Source organism: Perognathus longimembris, chromosome 10 (genome assembly GCF_023159225.1).
Source record: "Perognathus longimembris pacificus isolate PPM17 chromosome 10, ASM2315922v1, whole genome shotgun sequence".
In the NCBI taxonomy this organism is placed as follows: Eukaryota; Metazoa; Chordata; class Mammalia; order Rodentia; family Heteromyidae; genus Perognathus; species Perognathus longimembris.
In genome coordinates, this window is record NC_063170.1 from 354573 (window position 1) to 375191 (window position 20619).

A 20619-nucleotide genomic window follows, 5' to 3' on the forward strand; every position below is an offset into this window, starting at 1 on the left:
AGTGGGAGAGAAGAGATTAGAGCCTACTTTCATCACCAGGCAGGAGCCATGAGGAAGCAGCCTTGGCATTGCTAGGACACAGCATTTCCTGTCTTGTGGTGACATTTGGCCTAGCGGAACCTGGCCCACTTGAGCCCCTAGTGCTGAGTGCTCTGTGACTTATCCATCTGTCATTGTAGGACACAGGAACTGGTGAGGGAGAATATGCAGTTGAGTTGAGAGGCAAGTGTTTCTTCTCACTAATATGGCAGTGCCTGGGTTGCATAGTCAGTGGAGAGAGCAAAATACTGAACTTGCTGCTCCTAGTGCTATTCAGTGAAGGAGGATGGGAGGGAGGGAGGTGGGTGGGTGGACAGGCAGGCAGGCAGGCTGGCTGGCTGGCTGAAGTCTGTGCTTATCTGTTTTTTCTTTTTTAGTATTTTTAAGCAGTGGTACAAAGGAGATGCCGTTCAACAAAGCCAGGTCTTGCCCTTTGATGTTCTGGGGCACCCTTAGGACTGGAGTGAAGGCTACCCACATGTAGTCAGTGGTACCGGTGCACCTGCAGCCTGGCCTAATGTCTTCATCTCCTTTCCTCGGGATATACCTGTTCTTGTTCATCTTTTCCTTCTGCACACATTGTCCTCAAGGGTTGTATTTCCTGACAGGCAGAGTCACATATGTGGCCGGTGCTACACTCAAGAGTTACCCTGTGCACACACACAGTCATCTTTAACCCACCAAGTATACTTGCTGTGTAGCTCTGCAGACCCCTTTCCACAAAAGATGAGGGACACCCACCAGAGCCAGAGGTGTCTGCACACTTGGGGACTCTGACCTGTCTAGCACCCATCTCCTGACTGTGTCTATGTATGTTTCAGGCAGAGTGCAGATATGTTTGCATGCTGCGGAATGTCCAAAGTCTGCCTTCATTTGTATGGCAGCTTCTGGAAGTCATGGCTCTGGTTCAGGAAATTCTAGACCTGAAGCTGCAGTTGCAGGAGGGTTTTCTGAACCAAGTTATAAGAATGTACTACGTTCTGTACAATTCATACTTAGGTTTCCTTCACCCTTACTTCGTGTGGGTCACATCATATTTTATAACTCTGTTTTCAACTTGCAGATTCTGTACAGCAGCGATTTCATATTCTTTGTGCAAATTCTCACCCCAGCCCCATGATGCCTTGCACAGCTATTTATCTCCTGGCCTGATCAAAAAAGTAGGTCTACCAGGTTTCTGTTTTTCTTTGCTCCTGAGCTCTCAGGTTTATGTGGCTCTTCAGCCAAAGGCCAAGGTCTTTTGTTGGCTCAGCACATAGTATACTGTGTATCATGCTGTCTGTGAGTGGCCCACCTGATTTCCTTGGACAGCTTAATGTTTTATATGCTGAACATCAGGGTACAAAATAGCACCACTATCAACTTCTCCTTTAAACAGATACTGACTTTTTTGAATAATACAAGTAAATTAAAATGTAAACATTGACAAAAGGCAGTACTTTAAAGATACACTGAAAAGCAGGGTACAGATTTTCTAAGACCTCATACTAGTGCTCTACCACTTAAGTCATGTCTCCAGTCTACCTTGCCCCCATACTTGTCCTTTTGCTTTTGTAGGAATGGCTTTGAACTTGAGATCTATATGACTCATGAGTAGCTAAGATTTCAGGTGTGCAGTTGCACCCTTCCAGCCCCCCCCCCCCCCAAAAAGGGGGGGTGCTGGTCCTAGGGCTTGAACTCAGGGCTTGGGCACTGTCCCTGAGCTTTTGTGCTCAAGGCTGAGCACAAATGGCCTTGCCATTTGAGCCAAGGCTCCATTTCTGACTTTTTGGTGATTAATTGGAGATAAGGGTCTCATAGACTTCCCTGCCAGATCTGGCTTTGGAATGTGATCCTCCTATCTTAGCCTCCTGAATAGCTAGGATTACAACAGATACGAGCCACTGATGCTTGACTTTCTTGGTTTTTGTTTGTTTGTTTGTTTTTTTTTTCCAGTCCTGGGGCTTGAACTCAGGGCCCAAGCACTGTCCCTGGCTTCTTTTTGCTCAAGGCTAGCACTCTACTACTTGAGCCACAGCACCACTTCTGGATTTTTCTATATATGTGGTGCTGGGGAATCGAACCCAGGGCTTCATGTATATGAGACGAGCACTTTACCACTAGGCCACATTCCCAGCCCCACCTTTCTTGGTTTTTGTTGAGGATGCTAGAGTTGAATTCAGGGCCTTACTTGTGCTGGGCAAGTAGTGTTCCACTGAACCATAATACCAGCTTCCTCTTTACAAAATTACTGCTTCTTGTATATAAAACATTATTTTTTGAGGGTGTTTTTTTTGTGTGTGTGTGTGTAGAGAAGTATGGGGTGTGAACTCAGATCCTTGCACTTGCTAGGCAAGTACTCCACTATACCTGAGCTATACCTATAGCCTTTTTTGCTTTAGTTTATTTTTCAGGCAGGGTCTGGCACTTTTGCCTGTGTAGCTGAGATTACAGGTGTGATTATTTTTCCTAGACTGCCCTAGGCTAGGGGTTTTTAAGTGTAAAAAACAAGGGGGGCAGAGACAAGAAAAGAGGATAATGAGTTCAAGGCCAGGAAGGGCTATATAACAAAACTCTATTAAAAAAAAAATAAAGACCTCAAAGAGAAGCTTTTTTTTTTCTAGTCCTGGGGCTTGAACTCTGGGCCTGAGCACTGTTCCTGGCTTCTTTTTGCTAAAGGCTAGGGCTCCACCACTTGAGCCGCAGTGCCACTTTTGGCTTTTTCTATATATATGGTGCTGAGGAATCGAACCCAGGGTTTTACGTATACAAGGTGAGCACTTTACCACTAGGCCATATTCCCAGCCCAAGAGAAGCTTTTGAAAATCCAGACTGTTGGAGTCTGCCCAGATAAAGATGCTGATCCAGAAGTACCTGGGGTTCCAGGCTTTACTTATCATTTGAAGAACCAGAGGCTTAAAGTCCATGTGAGCCAAGCACTGGGTATTCAGGAGCCTGAGATCTGAGGATCACAGTTCAAAGCCAACCTGGGTAGGAAAATCTGTGAGAATCTTATCTCCAGTGAACCATCAGAAAACTGGAAGTGGTACTGTGGCTCAAGTGGTAGAGCACTAACCAGCCTTGAACAAAAGAGCTCAGGGACAGTACCCAGGCCCTGAGTTTGGGCCCCACACCTGGGGTGGGGGGGGGGGGGGAAGAAAGTCGATGTGAAGGTAGGAGATCCAGCATGCTGCCCACAGTCTTACCAGGCAGAAACACGGACCCCCAAGTAGCCGGGGGATTGTGTCACAGGAGCAGAGTCTTTCCTGTCTCCCTTGTAGGCCAGTAATGTTCTGAGTTTAAATTTGAGTCTGACACACGTTAGTTGTTTCACTGGCTGATGTATTAGTGAGAATACCTGCACTACATTAGTAAGAGCACTCACATTGCTTGTGAGAACACCTGCACTGCATTATTAAGAGCACCAGCACTGTGTTAGTGACAACACCCGCACTATGCTAATGAAAACACCCCACCCTGCCCACAGCCAAGGGTCAGGCCTCTCACTGCCACAATGCAAACTAGTACCCTCCTGGAACGCTATGTAGCTCCTGCCCTCTGCCTGTCATTGCACGCCCACAGGTACCCCTGGTGTGGGGGTGGGGTCCTCCAGTGGGGTGCACAGTGGGCTGTGGGGTGAGCATTCTCTTACTATAACATGTTGCTGTTTCAGTTTCAGTTCATTGTCTTCAGATTGTTCTCAGAGGCCCGCACGCCTCACCCTCCAGAGGACACAGCTGGCCTTCCCTGGAGACCCTTGTTCCTTCCTTCTGCAGATTGGCAGAATGCTGCACTCTCTCTGTGGAGATGGAGTAGCTTCCAAGAGCTGTTGAAGGAGGAGGAGTTTCACGTGGGTACCCTCTCTGTCATGTGTCCTGGCCCCTGGCTTGGAGGGAAGAAGTGGGATTATGAGGCTCTGTATGTGTGTTTGTCTCTCCCAGGTGTGGGGTTTGGGAATGTGAGGCACTGCATGGTGTGTGTGTGTGTGTGTGTGTGTGTGTGTGTGTGTGTGTGTGTGTGTATACACGTACACTTGATGGTCTCACTGAGACTCTACAGCTGTAGTAAATGCTGTGCTTTGCTTAGGTTCTTCCAGCAGTTACTTTTTGCAGAAATCTTGAAGGGTGAATAAACCGTATTTTGAACACTCCCCAAGCGTCATACTGTACTGGGTGTCTGTCTTCCTGACATAGTGTACTGCCAACAGCCCCTTATCATTCATTTCTTAGGGTGTTTGCCTCATTTTTGCTTTACTTTATTTTTTGCCAGTCCTAGGGCTTGGACTCAGGGCCTGAGCACTGTCCCTAGCTTCATTTTGCTCAAAGCTAGCACTCTACCACTTGAGCCACAGCGCCACTTCCGGCTTTTTCTGTTTATGTAGTGCTGAGGAATCAAAACCTGGACTTCATGTATGCAAGGCAAGTACTCTACTGCTAAGCCATATTCCCAGTCCCTCTCTCCTTTTTAAAAAATAAACTTTCTGGGCTGGGAATATGGCCTAGTGGTAAAGTGCTTGCTTCATATATATGAAGCCTTGGGTTTGAGTCCTCGGCACCACATATATAGAAAAACAGCCAGAAGTGGCAGTGTGGCTCAAGTGGCAGAGTGCTAGCCTTGAGCATAAAGAAGCCAGGGACAGTGTTCAGGCCCTGAGTTCAAGACCCAGGACTGGCAAAAAAATAAAATAAAATAAATAAAATAAACTTTCCCCGTGTACTGGGGCTGGAACTCAGCAACCTTATTCTTGTTAGATTTACTTTCTGTCACTGCCACTTGAACCATGCCTCTAGCGTGGCTTCTTGCTGGTTAATTAAAAGTAGAGTCTCATGGACTTTCCTACCCAGACTGGCTTTGAACTGTAATCTTCCAGGTCTTAGCTTCATCGAGTACCTAGGGTTATAAGTGTAAGCCACTGAAAACAAGTTTTATCAAACTTGTTAATGTTAGAAAAATCAGCTCACAAGTGTGGGAATGGCATGGTGCCTAGAGTGAGAATGGTGAAGTGGTAAACAGCCTGGTGCCCACCAGTACATACATGGTGGTCACCAGCTCCTTGGGGGACACACCCTGTCTTGGGACAGCTATAGCCTTGCTTTCAGGGGTGCATAGTGGGGACCCTTAGCACAGTGCTTCGCCTGCTATGGCCTTAGCCTACATAGGAGCTTGTGGAGGAATGTTTCTGTCACAGTTTTCTTTTTTTTTTTTAATGAGTAATATGAAGTTTTTGGGTTAGTTCACATTGATTTGTGGAATTAAGAATCGTCATAGAGAAAATAAACTGCCATGAGTATTTAAAGTTTGTTGTTTGCCAGGCACCAGTGACTCACATCTGTAATATTAGCTGAGCTCTGAAGATAATGTTTCAAAGCCAGCCCAGGTAGGAAAGTCCATGAGACCAATTATCCACTAGAAAATTGGAATTGGTGTTGTGGATCAAAGTGGTAAAGTGCTAGGCTTGAGCAAAAAAGCTCAGGGGTTAGCACATCGGCCCTGAGTTCAAACCCCACAACTAACAAAAATAAATAAAGGATGAGAATGGTTTTCTTCCTCAGTACTCATTACAGTTTCATTATAACATGGAGTCAAGATCTTTGTCTTTACCACGTGTCAATTTTTTTTTTTTTCCAATCCTGGGGCTTGAGCTCAGGGCCTGAGCACTGTCCCTGGCTTCATTTTGCTCAAAGCTAGCACTCTACCACTTGAGCCACAGCGCCATTTCTGACTTTATCTGTTTGTGTGGTACTGAGGAATCGAACCCAGGGCTTCATGCATGCTAGGCGAGCACTCTACCTCTATGCCACATTTCTAGCCCATGTCAAATATTTATAAAATGATTTTGCCCTGTACTGAGTTGAACTGTGTCTTGTAGTTAACTTACAGGGATTGGCTGCAACTGGAACTGGACATTGAGCCTGAAGCTGATGTTCTTTCAGATATGGAAAGGTGAGTGTTGGAAGAGAGCTATCTTCTGAAGGCAATCCCAGTCTCTATGTCATTTTTCGTCTGTGCCATCATCCTCGTGTAAGCTAATGTTTGAACCAGTCATTCCTTTTTTCAAAAAACTTTTTCTCATAATGTGCCAGAAGTTTCTAGAACATCCTAGAAGTTGCAGGGGTGGAGGGGCTGTCACAAAGTGGGCCCTTCTCATAATACTAGGTCTCTTGCTTAGTAGATGGTGAGTCTTCACCCCCACTGAGGTCCCAGCCACTCATACACCCATGGTCATTGCGGTTGTGTTCTTTTCTTGGAGGACAGGGGCCACTGTGGGCTGTTGAGCAGCCTTTCTCAGAACTGACATCCGTGTTTGCTGTTGCAGACAGGACTTCCATCAATGGGCAATCCATGAGCACTATTTACCGGCACCCCTGGCTTCAGGGGGCTGCAGTGGAGATCTGGAAGTAGCCTGCACAGTCCTTGTCAGTGAGCTGATGGACTACTACCAAAGGTCAGCCATGTGATGATGTGGTTCTTAGAACACCTGGTCATCCTCTTCATCAAGTCACTTTATCCAAAGTGTCTTGGGGAGGACATAACAGACATGAGTCTAATCTCTGCACCAGCAGTTTATATGTATGGCTTGGTTCTTTTTTGTTCCTGGAGTTCAGGATCAGCAAATGTGAATAATGGGACAGACAGCTTAGCAAGTATCACCTGTACTGTCCCAGGACTGTTAGGCATGATCCCTCCTGAGGAATATCTCCCTTCAGAGGTAGTCTGTCACTGCTGCCTCAGACTTATGCTGGCGACCTGTAGGTTCTGCCTGTCTCATTACCCTAGCAATGACCATGAGGTATGAGAGCTGCTGTTCTCCAAGCTTGTTAATCATAAGAAAGTGAATTCAAATCCAAATGCCAATGGTTTATGCCAGTGATCCTGGTTGCTCAGGAAGCTGAGACCTGGGGGATTGCATTCAGAGCCATCTGGGGCAGAAAAGTCCAAGAGAGTCTACCTCAAATTAACCAGAAAAGGCTGAGCTGGGGTCTTGAGTTCATGCTCCAGTACTGAGGGAAAATGGAAAACAAAAAAAAAAAAAAAAAATCCTAAGGCTGAGGCCATAGCTCATTAGTAGAGCATTTGCCTAACGTGTTCTATCCCCAACATGTAAAGCCAAAAACGTAATTTTATACTGTGCAGGCAGATCATTGCTCAAGATACCACAGAACAAACTCCCTTTTGTCTTCCAAATTATATGCAAAACCACTGTCTAGCTGCACAACCTGTGTATGTCATCATGATGACTTCTGTGTGGCGGTTGTGTTCAGAGCAATCAGTGATGTTAGACTGGCCAGGAATGGGATACTTTCTTGTCCAACCTCTTGAGTTTTTGAGATGGCAGGCCTGGCCACTGAGCAGTATAGAAATTCTTTCTACTGGAACTTAGCAGCTGAGAACGATGTGTACCAAGCAAAGTGAATTTGGGGCCAGGTGTGTTGTATGCAGGAGAGACGGCCAGGTGTGGTAGATGAGACCCGCCAGTGACTGGGCTGCTCATCATATCCCACTTCCTGCCTGTGGAATTGCCCATTCTGACCATTTTGTAGAGTCTTATGAGGCCTTTATATCTGGCTTACTTCACAGAACCTAGTGTTGAACTCATGGCTTCATGCTTTCTAGATAGGTGCTCTACTGCTTGAACCAAGCTTCAAGCAAGTTTTGTTTTTATGGGACTTGAACTCAGGGCATAGGTGCTGTCCCTAAGCTTTTTTACTCAAGACTAGTACTCCACCACTTGAGCCACAACTCCACTTCCACTTTTCTGGTGGTTAATTGGAGATGAGAGTCTCTGGGACTTCTCTAGCCCTAGGCTGGCTTTGAACTTCAATCCTCAGTTCTCAGCCTCCTTAGTAGCTAAGACTACAAGTGTGAGCCACTTGACTTAGCAAACTGTTTTTGAGGTTCATCTCTGCTGTAGCATGAGTCAGCATTTTCTTCAGTCATTCTTTCATTGATAGCCTTATACGGGTAAGGTATGAATACTGCTGCCATGAACATACATTTACAGACAGGTTTTTGTGGGTGTTGTGTGTTAATTTTTCCTGGGAATATGCCTATGATTAGAATTAATGGGTAATATGAGAACTTTTTTTTCAAGGGATTTCCATAATACTTTCCATATCTTGTTGTACCGTTTTACATTTCTACCTGCAGTATAGAGGATTCTAAGAATAACACATCATCACCAGCACTGTTGTTATTATTTTCTGGCCTTGTGTATGTAGAGGGGGCGTGTCATTACTGGGGCTTGAAATCAGGTCCTTGCTACTGTCCGTTAGCTCTTTTTGCTCAAGGATGGCATTCTATCGCTTGAGCCATGCCTCCACTTCCAACTTTTTGCCTGAGATAAGAGCTTCTCAAAGCCAGGCATCATACCTGTAATCCCAGCTAATCAGGAGGCTAAGATCTGAGGATCATGGTTCGAAGCCAGCCCCAGGCAGGAAAAGCTGTGAGACTTATGTCCAATAAACTACTTAGAAATAGCTAGAAATGGCACTGTGGCTCAAGTGGTAGGGTGCTAGCCTTGAATGCAAAGAAGCTCAGGGACAGCACCCAGGTTCTCAGATTTGCCTGCCCAGTCTGGCTTTAAACTGAAATCCTCAGATCTCAGTGTTCTGAGGAACTAGATTACAAGTGTGAGCCACTGATGCCTAATTGTTGTCTGACTTTTTTTTTTCCTCTCTGCTCAAGGCTATTGCTTTACCATTTGAGCCACAGTTTCACTTCTGGCTTTTTGGTGGTTAATTACAGACTTTCTTGCCTGGGGTGGTTTCAAACTGTGATCCTCAGAGCTGGTCCTCCTGGGTAACTAGGATTACAGGCATGAGCCACCAGTGCTCAGCTGTTTTCTGACTTTTCAATAATATCCACTCCTTCAGTGTCCTTTTAGGATACTCAGTCCTAAACTGTTTTGATTAAATTTATTCCTAAGGCTTTTATTCTTTTCAGTGCTATTTTTATAGGAATTAATTACTTTAATTTCATTTTTAATTATGCCTTGTTTATGTTTAGACATACAGTGGATTTTTATGCATTGTTTTACTGAACTAATTTATTTGTGTGGACTGTTGAGGCCTTACTATATGTACGGTCTTGTCATTCTTGAATAGAGATCATTTTTGGCTTTTTCCTTCCCTGTCTGGATTATTTTCTTTTCTTTTTTGGGGGTGTCCCTGTACTGGAGCTTGAACTTAGGTCCTCACACTCTTACTCAGGTCTTTTGCTCATGCCTGGTGTTCTGCCACTTGAGCTATGGCTCTAGTTACAGCTTTTTTTTTTTACTAGTTAATTGGAGGTAAGAGTCTCAAGAATTTTTCTGCTGGGTTAGCTTCAAGCAGTGGTCCCCAGATCTCAGCTTCCTGAATAGCTGGGATTACAGGCATGAATCACTAGTTTCCAGCTTTCTTTTTTGTACTGAATTGCCCTAGTTAGAATTTATAGTGTAGTGTTGGTGGAAGAGGACAAACCTCTGATCTTGGACCTGATCTTAAGGGAAAAGTTTCATTCTTTCATCATTGTTTGCTGATAGCTATCAATTTCATAAATGTCCTGTCAGTTGAGGAGGTTCCCTTTCCCTAGTTTTATTGTTATATTAAAGTATAAAATTTTGTGAAGTGCACATCTATTGATATCATGTGAATTTGTTTTTATTGTATTGAAAAGGAAATACACTAATTGCTCTTAGGATATTACACCAACCTTGTATTTTTGGCTAAATCTCCCTTGGTTGTGGCATATAACTCCTTTATGTTTGCTGGATTTGGGCTAATAGTACTTTTTTCAGTTTTGTTGCTAACCAACTGTGCTGTCGGACGCATAGCCACTTAGCTCTGGAGGCATGAGGGAAACTGGGTACTGTAGCACTCAGGAAGTACTGAACCAGCCTTCTTGTCTCATTTGCCATTCCAGAAGTTATAACCACTTGGAGAATTCTAACTTAGTCGTTGGTGGCCGCAAAGGAAATGGGGATATTCTTTCTAGGCTGCAGGTGAGTTAGCAGATTCATTGTATAAGTGTCCCGGTAAGGTATTTATGACAAACTGCCATCATGGTCACCAGAGCAAAGTGTAAACTCACGTCATTCTAACCGTGGCTGAGACCCAGAGAGTGTGTCTGAAATTGTTCTACAGATGAGCATCACAGAGCCATGATCCCATGACCTTCTCTAAGCCTGAAGACATAGTGCTGCGTTGACAGTAGCATTGCTGTTGCTCCATGGTCTTCTCTAACTCCTGGCTGCTCCACTCGGCATCAAGATCTTAGAAAAGACATTAATGATGTTATTTTGGCAGAGGACAAGAAAGTATGGAATGTGTAGGCTTCCAGGGTTCTAGAACATATGGGAGATCAGGGCATCAGTGAGTGTGCACCTGTAGGCAGGGGTCCTTGTGAAACTCTGTGCTCACACTTCATGAGCATGTGCCTGTGTTCACACCTCCCATGAACTGTGTGCCTGTGTACTTGTACTTCCTGTGAGCATGTACCTGTATGCTCATACCTTTTGTGAGTGTGCACCAGTGCTCACACCTCCTGTGTGTGTATCTGTATACTCACACCTCATGTAAGTGTATGCCTGTGTGCTCACATTTTACAATGAGTTTGCACCTCTCAGAAGATACCTTTCCAGTGATATCAGAGTCATTTGGAAGCCTTCCTCCTGCCTCTATGCCTACTGTGTCCCCCGTTTGTCTTTGGGAGCATACTACTCATTGTAATGGGCTGTGTGGAAACAGGATGTCATGGTAGGGAGAGTGTGTTTAAGCAGAGCTACTTGTCTCGTGGGGGCTAGGAAACAAGGAGACTGGAGACAAAACATACACTTCAAAGAGGCACCCAGTAACCTTCTTCCTCTAAGTAGGTTTCATCTTCAGTTTCCACCACATCCCCATAATTCATTCAGCTGTGAATCTATCATTGGGTTCATCCATACCCATTGAGTCAGAAGTGTCATAATCCAGTCACCTCTGAACACTTTGGGGATCAAGCCTATAGCCATGGCCTTTGAGAGCATGCAGATCCAAACCATGATACACATGTGGTTTTATTTGATATAATCACATTTGTGGATTCTAGCTGACAGTCTTTAAGGGTATATGGGGAGTGAAAAAAACGGAGGTTGTGAGTAGTAAGGAATCCACTCAAACATATGGAAAACATCCTACAGAAAAGAAAACCACTGCCTCTTGCTCCTCATCTTGATCTCTCCTCTCCATCCTCCCTCCTTGGATCTTGGAGGAGGAAGGGTGCCACTGCATGGGCTTTTAGAGGCACACATGAGCTGTGACTCAATGTGGAGAGGACATATGTGGACACCTTGGGTTAGCACATGCCATGCCATGCCCATTCCTGCCTCCTTATTCCCCAGCCTGACACGTTTCCTCAGAACCCAGCCCATCTGGCTTATTCCCCTTGATAATACAGCTGGTCCCACTCACTATTGCTATTTGTCTCTACCCTGTGCTTCCCCACAGCATGCCTGCAGTTGCTGACAGGGCTCTATCCACATGTTCTGTCTCTCCCACAAGTCAGGGCTCTGTGCTTGTGGTGGACTCTGGGTAAAGAAGGAAGTGTGGATTTCTCAGTCTTTTTCCCTTATCAACTAAAACCTCACATTGGTGTAGAGAAAATGACAAATGTAGTCTTAACAGAACTCTGCAGAAGCATCCAGAAGTGAGAGGGTGGCTGGGAATGTGGCTTAGTGGTAGAGTGCTTGCCTTCAAGTCCAGGGTTCGATTCCTCAGCACCACATAAAGAGCCAGAAGTGGTGCTGTGGCTCAAGTGGTAGAATGTTAGCCTTGAGCAAAAAGAAGCCAGGGACAGTGGGAGAGGAAGGGAGAAGGGTTCTAAGTAGAAAAGTTTGTTCTCTTGCTACCCTCATCACGGAGGAAATCTCTCTCCCAAGCCCATCTCTTGGGGTTCCTGGCTGAGACAGTAAGTCCTAACAACCTTCTGCCCTGAGTCTGGTTGCATTTTTTTTTTCCAGGAGATGACTGTGGACCTAGAAGTGGAGCAGGGCTCCTCTGCACCCTTCCACTGCTCCCAGGGACACTTCCTCTTTGGTGTGTTCTGCAGGAGGCTCCAGGCTCTGGAGCGTGGGGGCGGTGTAGCCTCCAGCCTTAGGAGACAGCAGGAGCTACTCATGTGCAAACGGTACCAGACCAAGGCAGAGCACCACAGTTTGAGTTTCATTTTGCTAGTTCCTTGTTTCTGTCTTCCCATACTAAGCCTGGAATGGTTTCATTTCCTTGGTGGCTCCTACAGGAGCAGGGTGAAAGGTGCTTTGGGTTAAAAGTAAAGTAATATGTAGTCCCAGGTGTGTACTGCCACTGTTTAGATTTCACCCTCCTGTTGTACCCCCCCTTAGGCCATGGTATACCCTTCTACAGAGAGAGAGAGAGAGAGAGAGAGAGAGAGAGAGAGAGAGAGAGAGAGAGAGAGAGAGAGAGAGAGAGAGAGAGAGAGAGAGAGAGAGGGAGAGAGGGAGAGAGAGAGAGAGAGAGAGAGAGAGAGACTGCTGCAGCTTAAGCCCAGGAGTTGGGAACAGAGACTGGGGCAGGGCCAGTGGGAACAGGCTGTGACATAACCCATTCCTTCTAAGGCTTCTCCTCCGCCTGCCTCCAACTGTTCTTGTCAGCAGTCTGAAGACCAGACAGCCTGTTGCCCTCAACTGCAAGGAGTTCTTTCACCTGGTCAACTCTGAGTTGGTAGGTGCAGATGCTCTTCACACCAGCCTTCCCACTTCACTGCCAACTCTACCCATTTGCCTTGTTGAAATGTTTTACAGAAAAACTGCTGTTGCTATGGTGGCACGCTGACTCAGGACATCACCGTCCACTTCTTCAGGGTGACCTAGCGCGTCCTGTGTGACCTCGGGGACCCTTGGGATGAACCTCCTGTCTGGTGGTGCCCTCAGGGCCTGGGTTCCTATGTGGACTCTGGCAGTCTGCTGAGCTATGGTGTGTGTGCTCTGTTGCAGGGGCTCCTCAGTGCCTGTTTACGTAGCCCAGACCCTTCACTGACAGCCAATCTGACCCTGATGGAGTGTCAGACCAAGTGCCCCCTGATTCTGACCTCTGCACTGGTAAGCCTGGCTATTTATTTAGCCTATGTTTGTCTCAAATTTGTTGACCTCCTTCCTCGTCTTCCCAGATGCTGGGATTATAAGCATGAGACACCATGCTTGCCACTTTGAGGTGTTTAACCATGAGTAAGGACTCCATTTCTCACAGTGTTCCCATCCTGGCTACAACTTCAGAGATATGTGAAGATAAATGGGCCCACAGCAGGGGACATGTCTTCAATTTTCTTTTTTTTCAGATTAGTCAGTTGTAGGCCTTGAACTCAGGGCCTGGATGCTGTCCCTGAGCTCTTTTTGCTCAATACTAGCTCTCTACCACTTTGAGGTTTGGGGGGGTTAGTTGGAGATGAGTGTCACGGATTTGCCTGCCCAGGCTGGCTTTGAACTGCAATCCTCATTGAATAGATGGTATTATAGGTGTGAGCCAACGGGGCCAGGCCATGTCTTTAATTTTCTAGAGTCCCCCTGTGAGGCAGCCACCTCCTGCTATGATCACTAGAGGCCGCACTGGCTGTTGTGAGGGGCGAAGATGAGGAGAGGCAGTCTCTGATACTATCAGGCCTAGCATTTCAAGACTGCATGTACAGGACAAGGTGACTGGTTCCAGCATTTGCCAGTCGTTTCACCGGTATAGCCCATTGGGTGGAATTCACTGTGAGCCTATTGTGTTTAGGCACCAGGGAGCAGGCCGCCACCTCAGGGTAGAATGACCAACTTTCCTCCCAGATTCTCTGGCAGGACCCTCCCTTCCCTTGTTCTTCTGATTTTTTTTGCCAGTCCTGGGGCTGGCAAAACTCAAGGCCTGATTACTGTCCCTGCCTTCTTTTTGCTCAAGGCTAGCACTCTCCTACTTGAGTCACAGCACCACTTCTAGCTTTTTTTTTTTTGGCCAGTCCTGGGCCTTGGACTCAGGGCCTGAGCACTGTCCCTGGCTTCTTCCCGCTCAAGGCTAGCACTCTGCCACTTGAGCCACAGCGCCCCTTCTGGCCATTTTCTGTATATGTGGTGCTGGGGAATCGAACCCAGGGCCTCATGTATATGAGGCAGGCACTCTTGCCACTAGGCCATATCCCCAGCCCCTCTTGTGATATCTTACGTCCTGTTTTTCTATCCCTTCTCTAGGTCAGGTCGACATATATACAATATACAATGTATCAAGAACATATACAGTATTCACAGACTTGGTCTCTACTGTCTCTCCATCTCCCTTTGTTAACAGTCATATATCAGGGAGATCATGCCCCTTTGTTTTCTGTGTTCTAGGCTTGTCTCGCTCAACATTATTTGTTCGAGTTCTGACCATTTCCCTGCGAATAACAATATTTCACCATTCCTAATCGCTATGTAGTATTCCATTGTGTATAAGTACCATATTTTTTGGATCCATTCATCTGTGGAGGGGCATCTGGGTTGTTTCCATATTTTGGCTATTGTGAATTGTGCCGCAATAACCAATGGAAATACAAATGTCTTTTTGATATCTTGGGGTTTGCTGTTTAGGATAGATGCCTAGGAGTGGTATGGCTGGGTCATAGGGTAGGTCTATATTGAGCTTTTTGAGAAACCTCCATACTGTTCTCCAAAGTGGTTGTACTAATTTGCACTCCCACCAACAATGGAGAAGGGTTCCTCTTTCCCCACACCCCTCCAGCATTTGTTGTTTCCTGAGTTCAGAGTATAGGCCATTCTAACTGGGGTGAGGCCTTCCCTTGTTCTTTTTTTTTTTTTTTTTTTTTTTTGGCCAGTCCTGGGCCTTGGACTCAGGGCCTGAGAACTGTCCCTGGCTTCTTCCCGCTCAAGGCTAGCACTCTGCCACTTGAGCCACAGCGCCGCTTCTGGCCGTTTTCTGTATATGTGGTGCTGGGGAATCGAACCTAGGGCCTCGTGTATATGAGGCAGGCACTCTTGCCACTAGGCTATATCCCCAGCCCCCTTCCCTTGTTCTTAAGGATTCCTCATGGGACTGCTTTAAGCCTCAAATGAAGTGAGGCATCATCTGAACTACAAAGCAGCCCATGTGAGGCTGCAGAGCTGTCAGGGGCTTTTTAGGGGGTATGGTCTTCCTGGTCGTTCGTTGAAGATGTAGCTGCGCTAATCTGATTCCTGATCTTTCTCTTCCCATGAGTCATGGTGGTCATGCCTTGAGCCGGTGCTATGCAGTCGCTGGAGGAAATGCTTCCAGGATGTACTTCCACGAGAATTTCGCAGGCTGAAAGAAGCCCAGGACTTTGCCAGCAAGTGAGTGTTGGGATGAGGGGAGCCCAACCAGCTGCTCAGGGGCTGTGCTTGGGTTGTTTCCAGATATCCTGGTTGCAGTGTCTGTAGGATTTGTGTGAATGAGGAGGAAAGAACCAAGTTGACAGGCTTTTTTTTTTTTTTTTGGCCAGTCCTGGGGCTTGGACTCAGGGCCTGAGCACTGTCCCTGGCTTCTTTTTGCTCAAGGCTAGCACTCTGCCACTTGAGCCACAGCGCCACTTCTGGCCATTTTCTGTATATGTGGTGCTGGGGAATTGAACCCAGGGCCTCATGTATACGAGGCAAGCACTCTTTCCACTAGGCCATATCTCCAGCCCCAGTTGACAGGCTTTTGACTGAGCAGCTCAGTATTTTTTTGTTTTGTTTTTTTAATTTTTTATTTTTCTGTTAGTCCTAGGCTTGAACTCATGGTCTGGGCACTGTCCTTCATCTTTTACTCAGGCTAGCATTCTACCACTTGAGCCACAGCTCCACTTCCAGCTGTAGGGGTAGTTAATTGGAGATAAGAGTCTCATGGACTTTCCTGATCAAGCTGAGTTTGAAACTCCATCCTCAAATCTCAGCCTCCTGAGTAGCCAGGATTGCAGGCATGAGCCTCTAGTTCCTGGCTCAAGCTATCTGTTTCTAGAGGGCCTCAGGACCCTTGGGTCCCATCTGTCTTCACAGAGAACATCTTCCCAATGCCTTTGGCCTATTTGTTTTGTTTTTGTTGCCAAGTCCTGGGGCATGGACTCAGGGCCTAAGCACTATCCCTGGCTTCTTTTTGCTCAAGGCTAGCATTCTACCTCTTGGGCTACAGCGCCCCTTCTGGCCATTTTCTATATATGTGGTGCTGAGGAATCAAACCCAGGGCTTCATGTATACGAGGCAAGCACTTTACCACTAGGTCATATTCCCAGCCCTTCCCAATGCCTTTGGGTCACACATGGCTAGAGGGTCCAAACCCTGTTCAGCAAATGAGAAAAGTATGCCTTGCCTAATTTATTACTGCAACAATAGATGATTGTTTTAAAGCTCTTTAAATTCCTGCATTGTTTCACTAGTTTTCTGCCAGATTTTTACCTTGCTGAAAACAGGCACTACTACATTCATGTAGTGATAAAGCTGCTGAACCCACTCTGTCCCTGACAGGTACCAGGGGTACTGAGACTTTGGTGGTGCTATGCCTCTTCCAAGCTCAGAGAGCTGGACTCCAAGAGCATAGGTCAAGGTGAACAGTGCCTGTCCTCTCAGCATGCCTTGACGTACAGTAGCAACCTGGTGTGTAGGGCTGACACTGCCTCTGCTGGGTCCTCATGCACAGCTCTAGGGTTGACAGGGTTGACAAACCTTGCTTCTGCTGACTCCAACTCCCCTGCTGGAAAGGCAGGCCCTGGCTGATAGACCAGGTGATAACTTGGTTGCCAGTGGTATGACAAAGGATTAAGATTCAGGCTCTGCATTTACGTGTTTCTCTGTCTCCCAGTTTCTTCTCTGACTTGGCTTCCCCTGCACCTCACCTGCCCTGGGTCTCAGCTGCTGCTCTGCACTTCGTGGTTAAAGACATTGGGAAGGAAAACATCAGGAGACAGCTGAAGAGGCTGGACTGTGAAACAGAGGAGGCAAGACCTGGATTTTATTTTTTTTTCAGTAGTGGGGTTTGAGCTCAGGACTCAAGCTTGCTTGGCTTAGTTGTTTAGCTGATATTCAACATTTGAGTCACACCTCCACTCTGACTTTTTTCCTTGTGAACTTTTCTGTCCAGGCTGGCTTTGAACCACAAGTGCCCTCAAGCCTCCTGCATAACTAGGGCAATAAGGATAAACTGGTGCCCAGCATGAATGACATGGAGTTCTTTTTTTTTTTATAAATTAAGCAGTTATACAAAGGAGATTTTTTGTTGTTGTTGCTAGTCTGATCCTAGGGTTTGAACTCAGGGCCTAGGAACTGTCCTGGAGCCTCTTTGTGCTCAAGGCTAGCCCTCTACCACTTCAGCCACAGTGCCATTTCCAGCTTTTTCTGAGTTCATAGGAGATGAGTCTCACAGACTTTTCTGGCTTTGAACTTTGATCCTCAGATCTCAGCCTCCTGAGTAGCTAGGATTACAGGCATGAGCCACTGGCACCCAGCTGAAATGGAATTTTTTTGGGGGGGGGCAATACTGGGGCTTGGACTCAGGGCGTGAGCACTGTCCCTGGCTTCTTTTTGCTCAAGGCCACTTGAGCCACAGTGCCACTCCTGGCTGTTTTCTATATATGTGGTGCTGGGGAATCGAACCAAGGGCTTCATGTATACGAGGCGAGCACTCTTACCACTAGGCCATATTCCCAGCCCTGGAATTTTTTTTTTTAAAGAAATCTTTTCTATCAAGTCTTTATTTTTTAGGTAGGTACCAGTACCTGGGATTGAACTCAGGGCAGGGCACAGCACTATCCGTTAGCTTTTATGCTAATGGCTAGTACTCTATCACTTGAGCCACACCTCTACTTCTGACTTTTTGCTTGTTAAAGAGTCTCAAGGACTTTCCTGCCCAGGCTGGCTTTGAACCTGTTCTCTGATCTCGGCCTCCTGAGTAGCTAGGATTACAGACATGAGCTACCAGAGCCCTATAACTTCCTCGGTTCTTAACTGTTCAGATATGAAAGGTACCATCAGCAAGCAGTAAACTGTTTTCAAGTATCTTTTAAAAAAGTAATTAGAAGCTGGGTGGCTTACACCTGTAATCTTAGCTTCTTAGGAGGCCGAGATCTGAGGACTGCAGTTTGAAGTCAGTGCAGTCAGGAAAATCCATGAGACTTTTATCTCCAATTAAGCGTGTACACACACGCTGGAAGTGGTGCTGAGGCTCAAGTGGTTGAGTGCTAGCCTTGCACAAAAAAGCTAGGAGATAATGACAGACTGGAGATTCCCCCCCCCCTGCTAAAATCTACCTAAAACAGGCCCTAAACTTAAACTGGGTGCTGGTGGCTCACACATAATTGTAACCACTCAGGGGACTGAGATCTAAGGATCATGGTTTGAAGCCAGCCCCAGTAGGAAAGCCTATGAGACTCTTACCTCCAATTACCAATCAAGCCAGATGTGGAGCTGTGGCTCAAGTGGTAGAGTGCTAGCCTTGAGTAGCAAATAAGCTCAAAGGCAGTGCCCAAGGCCAAAGCTAAAGCTTCAGGGCAGGCACCTAAAAAATGTAAATTTAGGGGCTGGGAATGTGGCTTAGTGGTAGAGTGCTTGCCTAGCATGCAGAAAGTCCTCAGCACAGAAAAAGCCGGAAGTGGCACTGTGGCTCTGGTGGTAGAGTGCTAGCCTTGAGCAAAAAGAAGCCAGAGACAGGGCTCAGGGCTTTGAGTCCAAGCCCCAGGACTGGCGAAAAAAGAAAAAAAAAATATATATATAATTTTATGTTATATATATATAAATTTAATGTTATATATAAATTTAATATATATTATATATAATATATAATATAATAATATATCTATTATATACATATTATATATAATATGTATATTATATATATATATATAAAAATTTAAGTCCTAGCCATATAGGCTCACTTGGAGGTTTGTGCAGGCCTTGCTAGGGTTAGAACACTGGTTAACTGTTGGAAATATGACCTGCTCTCACCTACAGTTGCTGCTGTGCCTACTTTTCTTCTCCCTGACTGGCCTGCTCTCATCGCATATGACCCCACATGTAAGTCAACTCTTGAGGTGAGGAAGCCCACACACCTGGGGCCAGGCCAGAATACTAGAGCACATCCTAGATGGTCCTCAGGTTGTTTGCTACATTGTCTTAGCTTGAAGTGTGTGCATCCGCTTTCACCAAAACCTTTTTACCTGACCTGGGTGACACAGAGTCACAAGTTCTGTATTTTGAAGGAGTAATGACCACCTTCCCCTTACTGAGTACTGAACCTTACCCAGCCTTACCCAGTCAGTACAGAAGTCAGCATTGCACCTATCTGGTCTTCTCTGTGGGCCACAGGATGCCAGGGACTCCATGAAGTCTGTGGACATCTGTGCTGAGGTCCTTGCGTGCTTGGAGAGGAGGAAAGTATCCTGGCTAGTACTCTTCCAGTTGACAGAGACAGGTAAGCAGTTTTCTGAGAACTGGCACGGAAGGACAGTTGGCACTGTCCTGGAGAAGGCAGGTGTTCACTGATGCCAAAGGGACTATCATTTTCTTCAGAAGCAACATTCAAATGACTGAGGACAAGGCCTCCTGAGAGCTCACTTTGCAAGCTCGTTTTCACAAGTTTATCTTTCTGCTGAGTTCCTAAACTCCTGCTTAGGTAGGGTACTAGTTCAGTATGAGCTTACTGAAAGCAACCAAAGGCCCTATCAGAGCACTTGGGAGGCCTACAGTGCTATTGGTCTGGAGCAGTGGACCACAGCCATGGTCTGTGTGGTAGTTGGGGGGTTGCATGCCCATGCCCAGCCTTTGCTCTCCTGTGTGATGAGATTGACTTTGTTTTCCAAGACACGGGGTGTAGGGCCCCTTTCCCCTTGGAGGGAGCCTGGACCAAGCAGGCCCCACTATGTTACAGATGACGGTCTAGGGAAGCTCCTCCTCCGCCTGGTCCCAGATCAGCATATCAGGCTGCTGCCCTTTGCCTTCTACAGGTAACAAAACCTACCTTGCTGGTGAACAGAATGAATCCCAGCCTGTAGGGCCTGAGGGGTGAGAAGGGGTTGTTTTCCTGGGGTGTCCAAGCAGGTGAAGAATGCCTATCACTTTCACAGCTAAGTGGGTGTTCTTTCTACTGCTACTTACCTTCAGCACCTTCTAGTCTTTTGTAATCTCATCTTTACCTCTAGTCTTTTGCCCCACTTCAATGAAGACACTGTTGTCAGGGAAGAGGCCTTCCTGTATGTGGCAGTAGATATGTACTTCAAGTTGGTTCACCTCTTTGTGGACGGGGAGATCAGTGCTGCATCGCCCCATGCCAGCAGAAGCCTACAGCCACATCTCCAGGTGAGCTCCCTAACCATCAAGGCCGTTCCTGCCAAGGATTTGGTGATCCTAGTCCTGGTTCAGTATGCCCTTCCCCATGACTGCCCATCTTCTCTCTAGGACACCCCTGTACAACTGGTAACAGAAGCCCGTCTTTTCCTACTACAGTTAATACCTCGGTGCCCAGAACAGAGCTTTTCAAACATGGCAGAGGTAACAATCATACCACACTCGGGGGGCTAACCCTGCACCTTGGGAAAATGAGGGTGTCTGTAGCACTGTGGCACTTGGGATTGTAGTTCCATAGCTGTAGATCCATTGGGCTGGCAGGGAACTCAGCA

General features: G+C 46.5%; 1 protein-coding gene across 4 annotated transcripts in view; it reads left to right on the top strand.

Annotated features, from left to right (window-relative positions):
• Positions 1-20619, top strand: part of Fanca (FA complementation group A) — a 54940-nt gene that overhangs the window by 33764 nt on the left and 557 nt on the right. Inside the window, exons 27-42 of one of the 4 annotated variants that reach the window (XM_048354901.1) lie at positions 1103-1199; positions 3692-3868; positions 5888-5961; positions 6335-6463; positions 9916-10000; positions 11996-12162; positions 12611-12716; positions 12797-12856; positions 12989-13093; positions 15216-15328; positions 16812-16947; positions 18956-19018; positions 19310-19415; positions 19872-19947; positions 20143-20299; positions 20399-20491. In XM_048354901.1, coding sequence (XP_048210858.1) covers positions 1103-1199; positions 3692-3868; positions 5888-5961; positions 6335-6463; positions 9916-10000; positions 11996-12162; positions 12611-12716; positions 12797-12856; positions 12989-13093; positions 15216-15328; positions 16812-16947; positions 18956-19018; positions 19310-19415; positions 19872-19947; positions 20143-20299; positions 20399-20491 — 1744 coding nt within the window. Of the gene's footprint in view, positions 1-1102; positions 1200-3691; positions 3869-5887; positions 5962-6334; positions 6464-9915; positions 10001-11995; positions 12163-12610; positions 12717-12796; positions 12857-12988; positions 13094-15215; positions 15329-16811; positions 16948-18955; positions 19446-19871; positions 19948-20142; positions 20300-20398; positions 20492-20619 lie in introns of those variants that run through there. The other 3 variants (XM_048354902.1, XM_048354904.1, XM_048354905.1) reach the window with 3 other exon arrangements.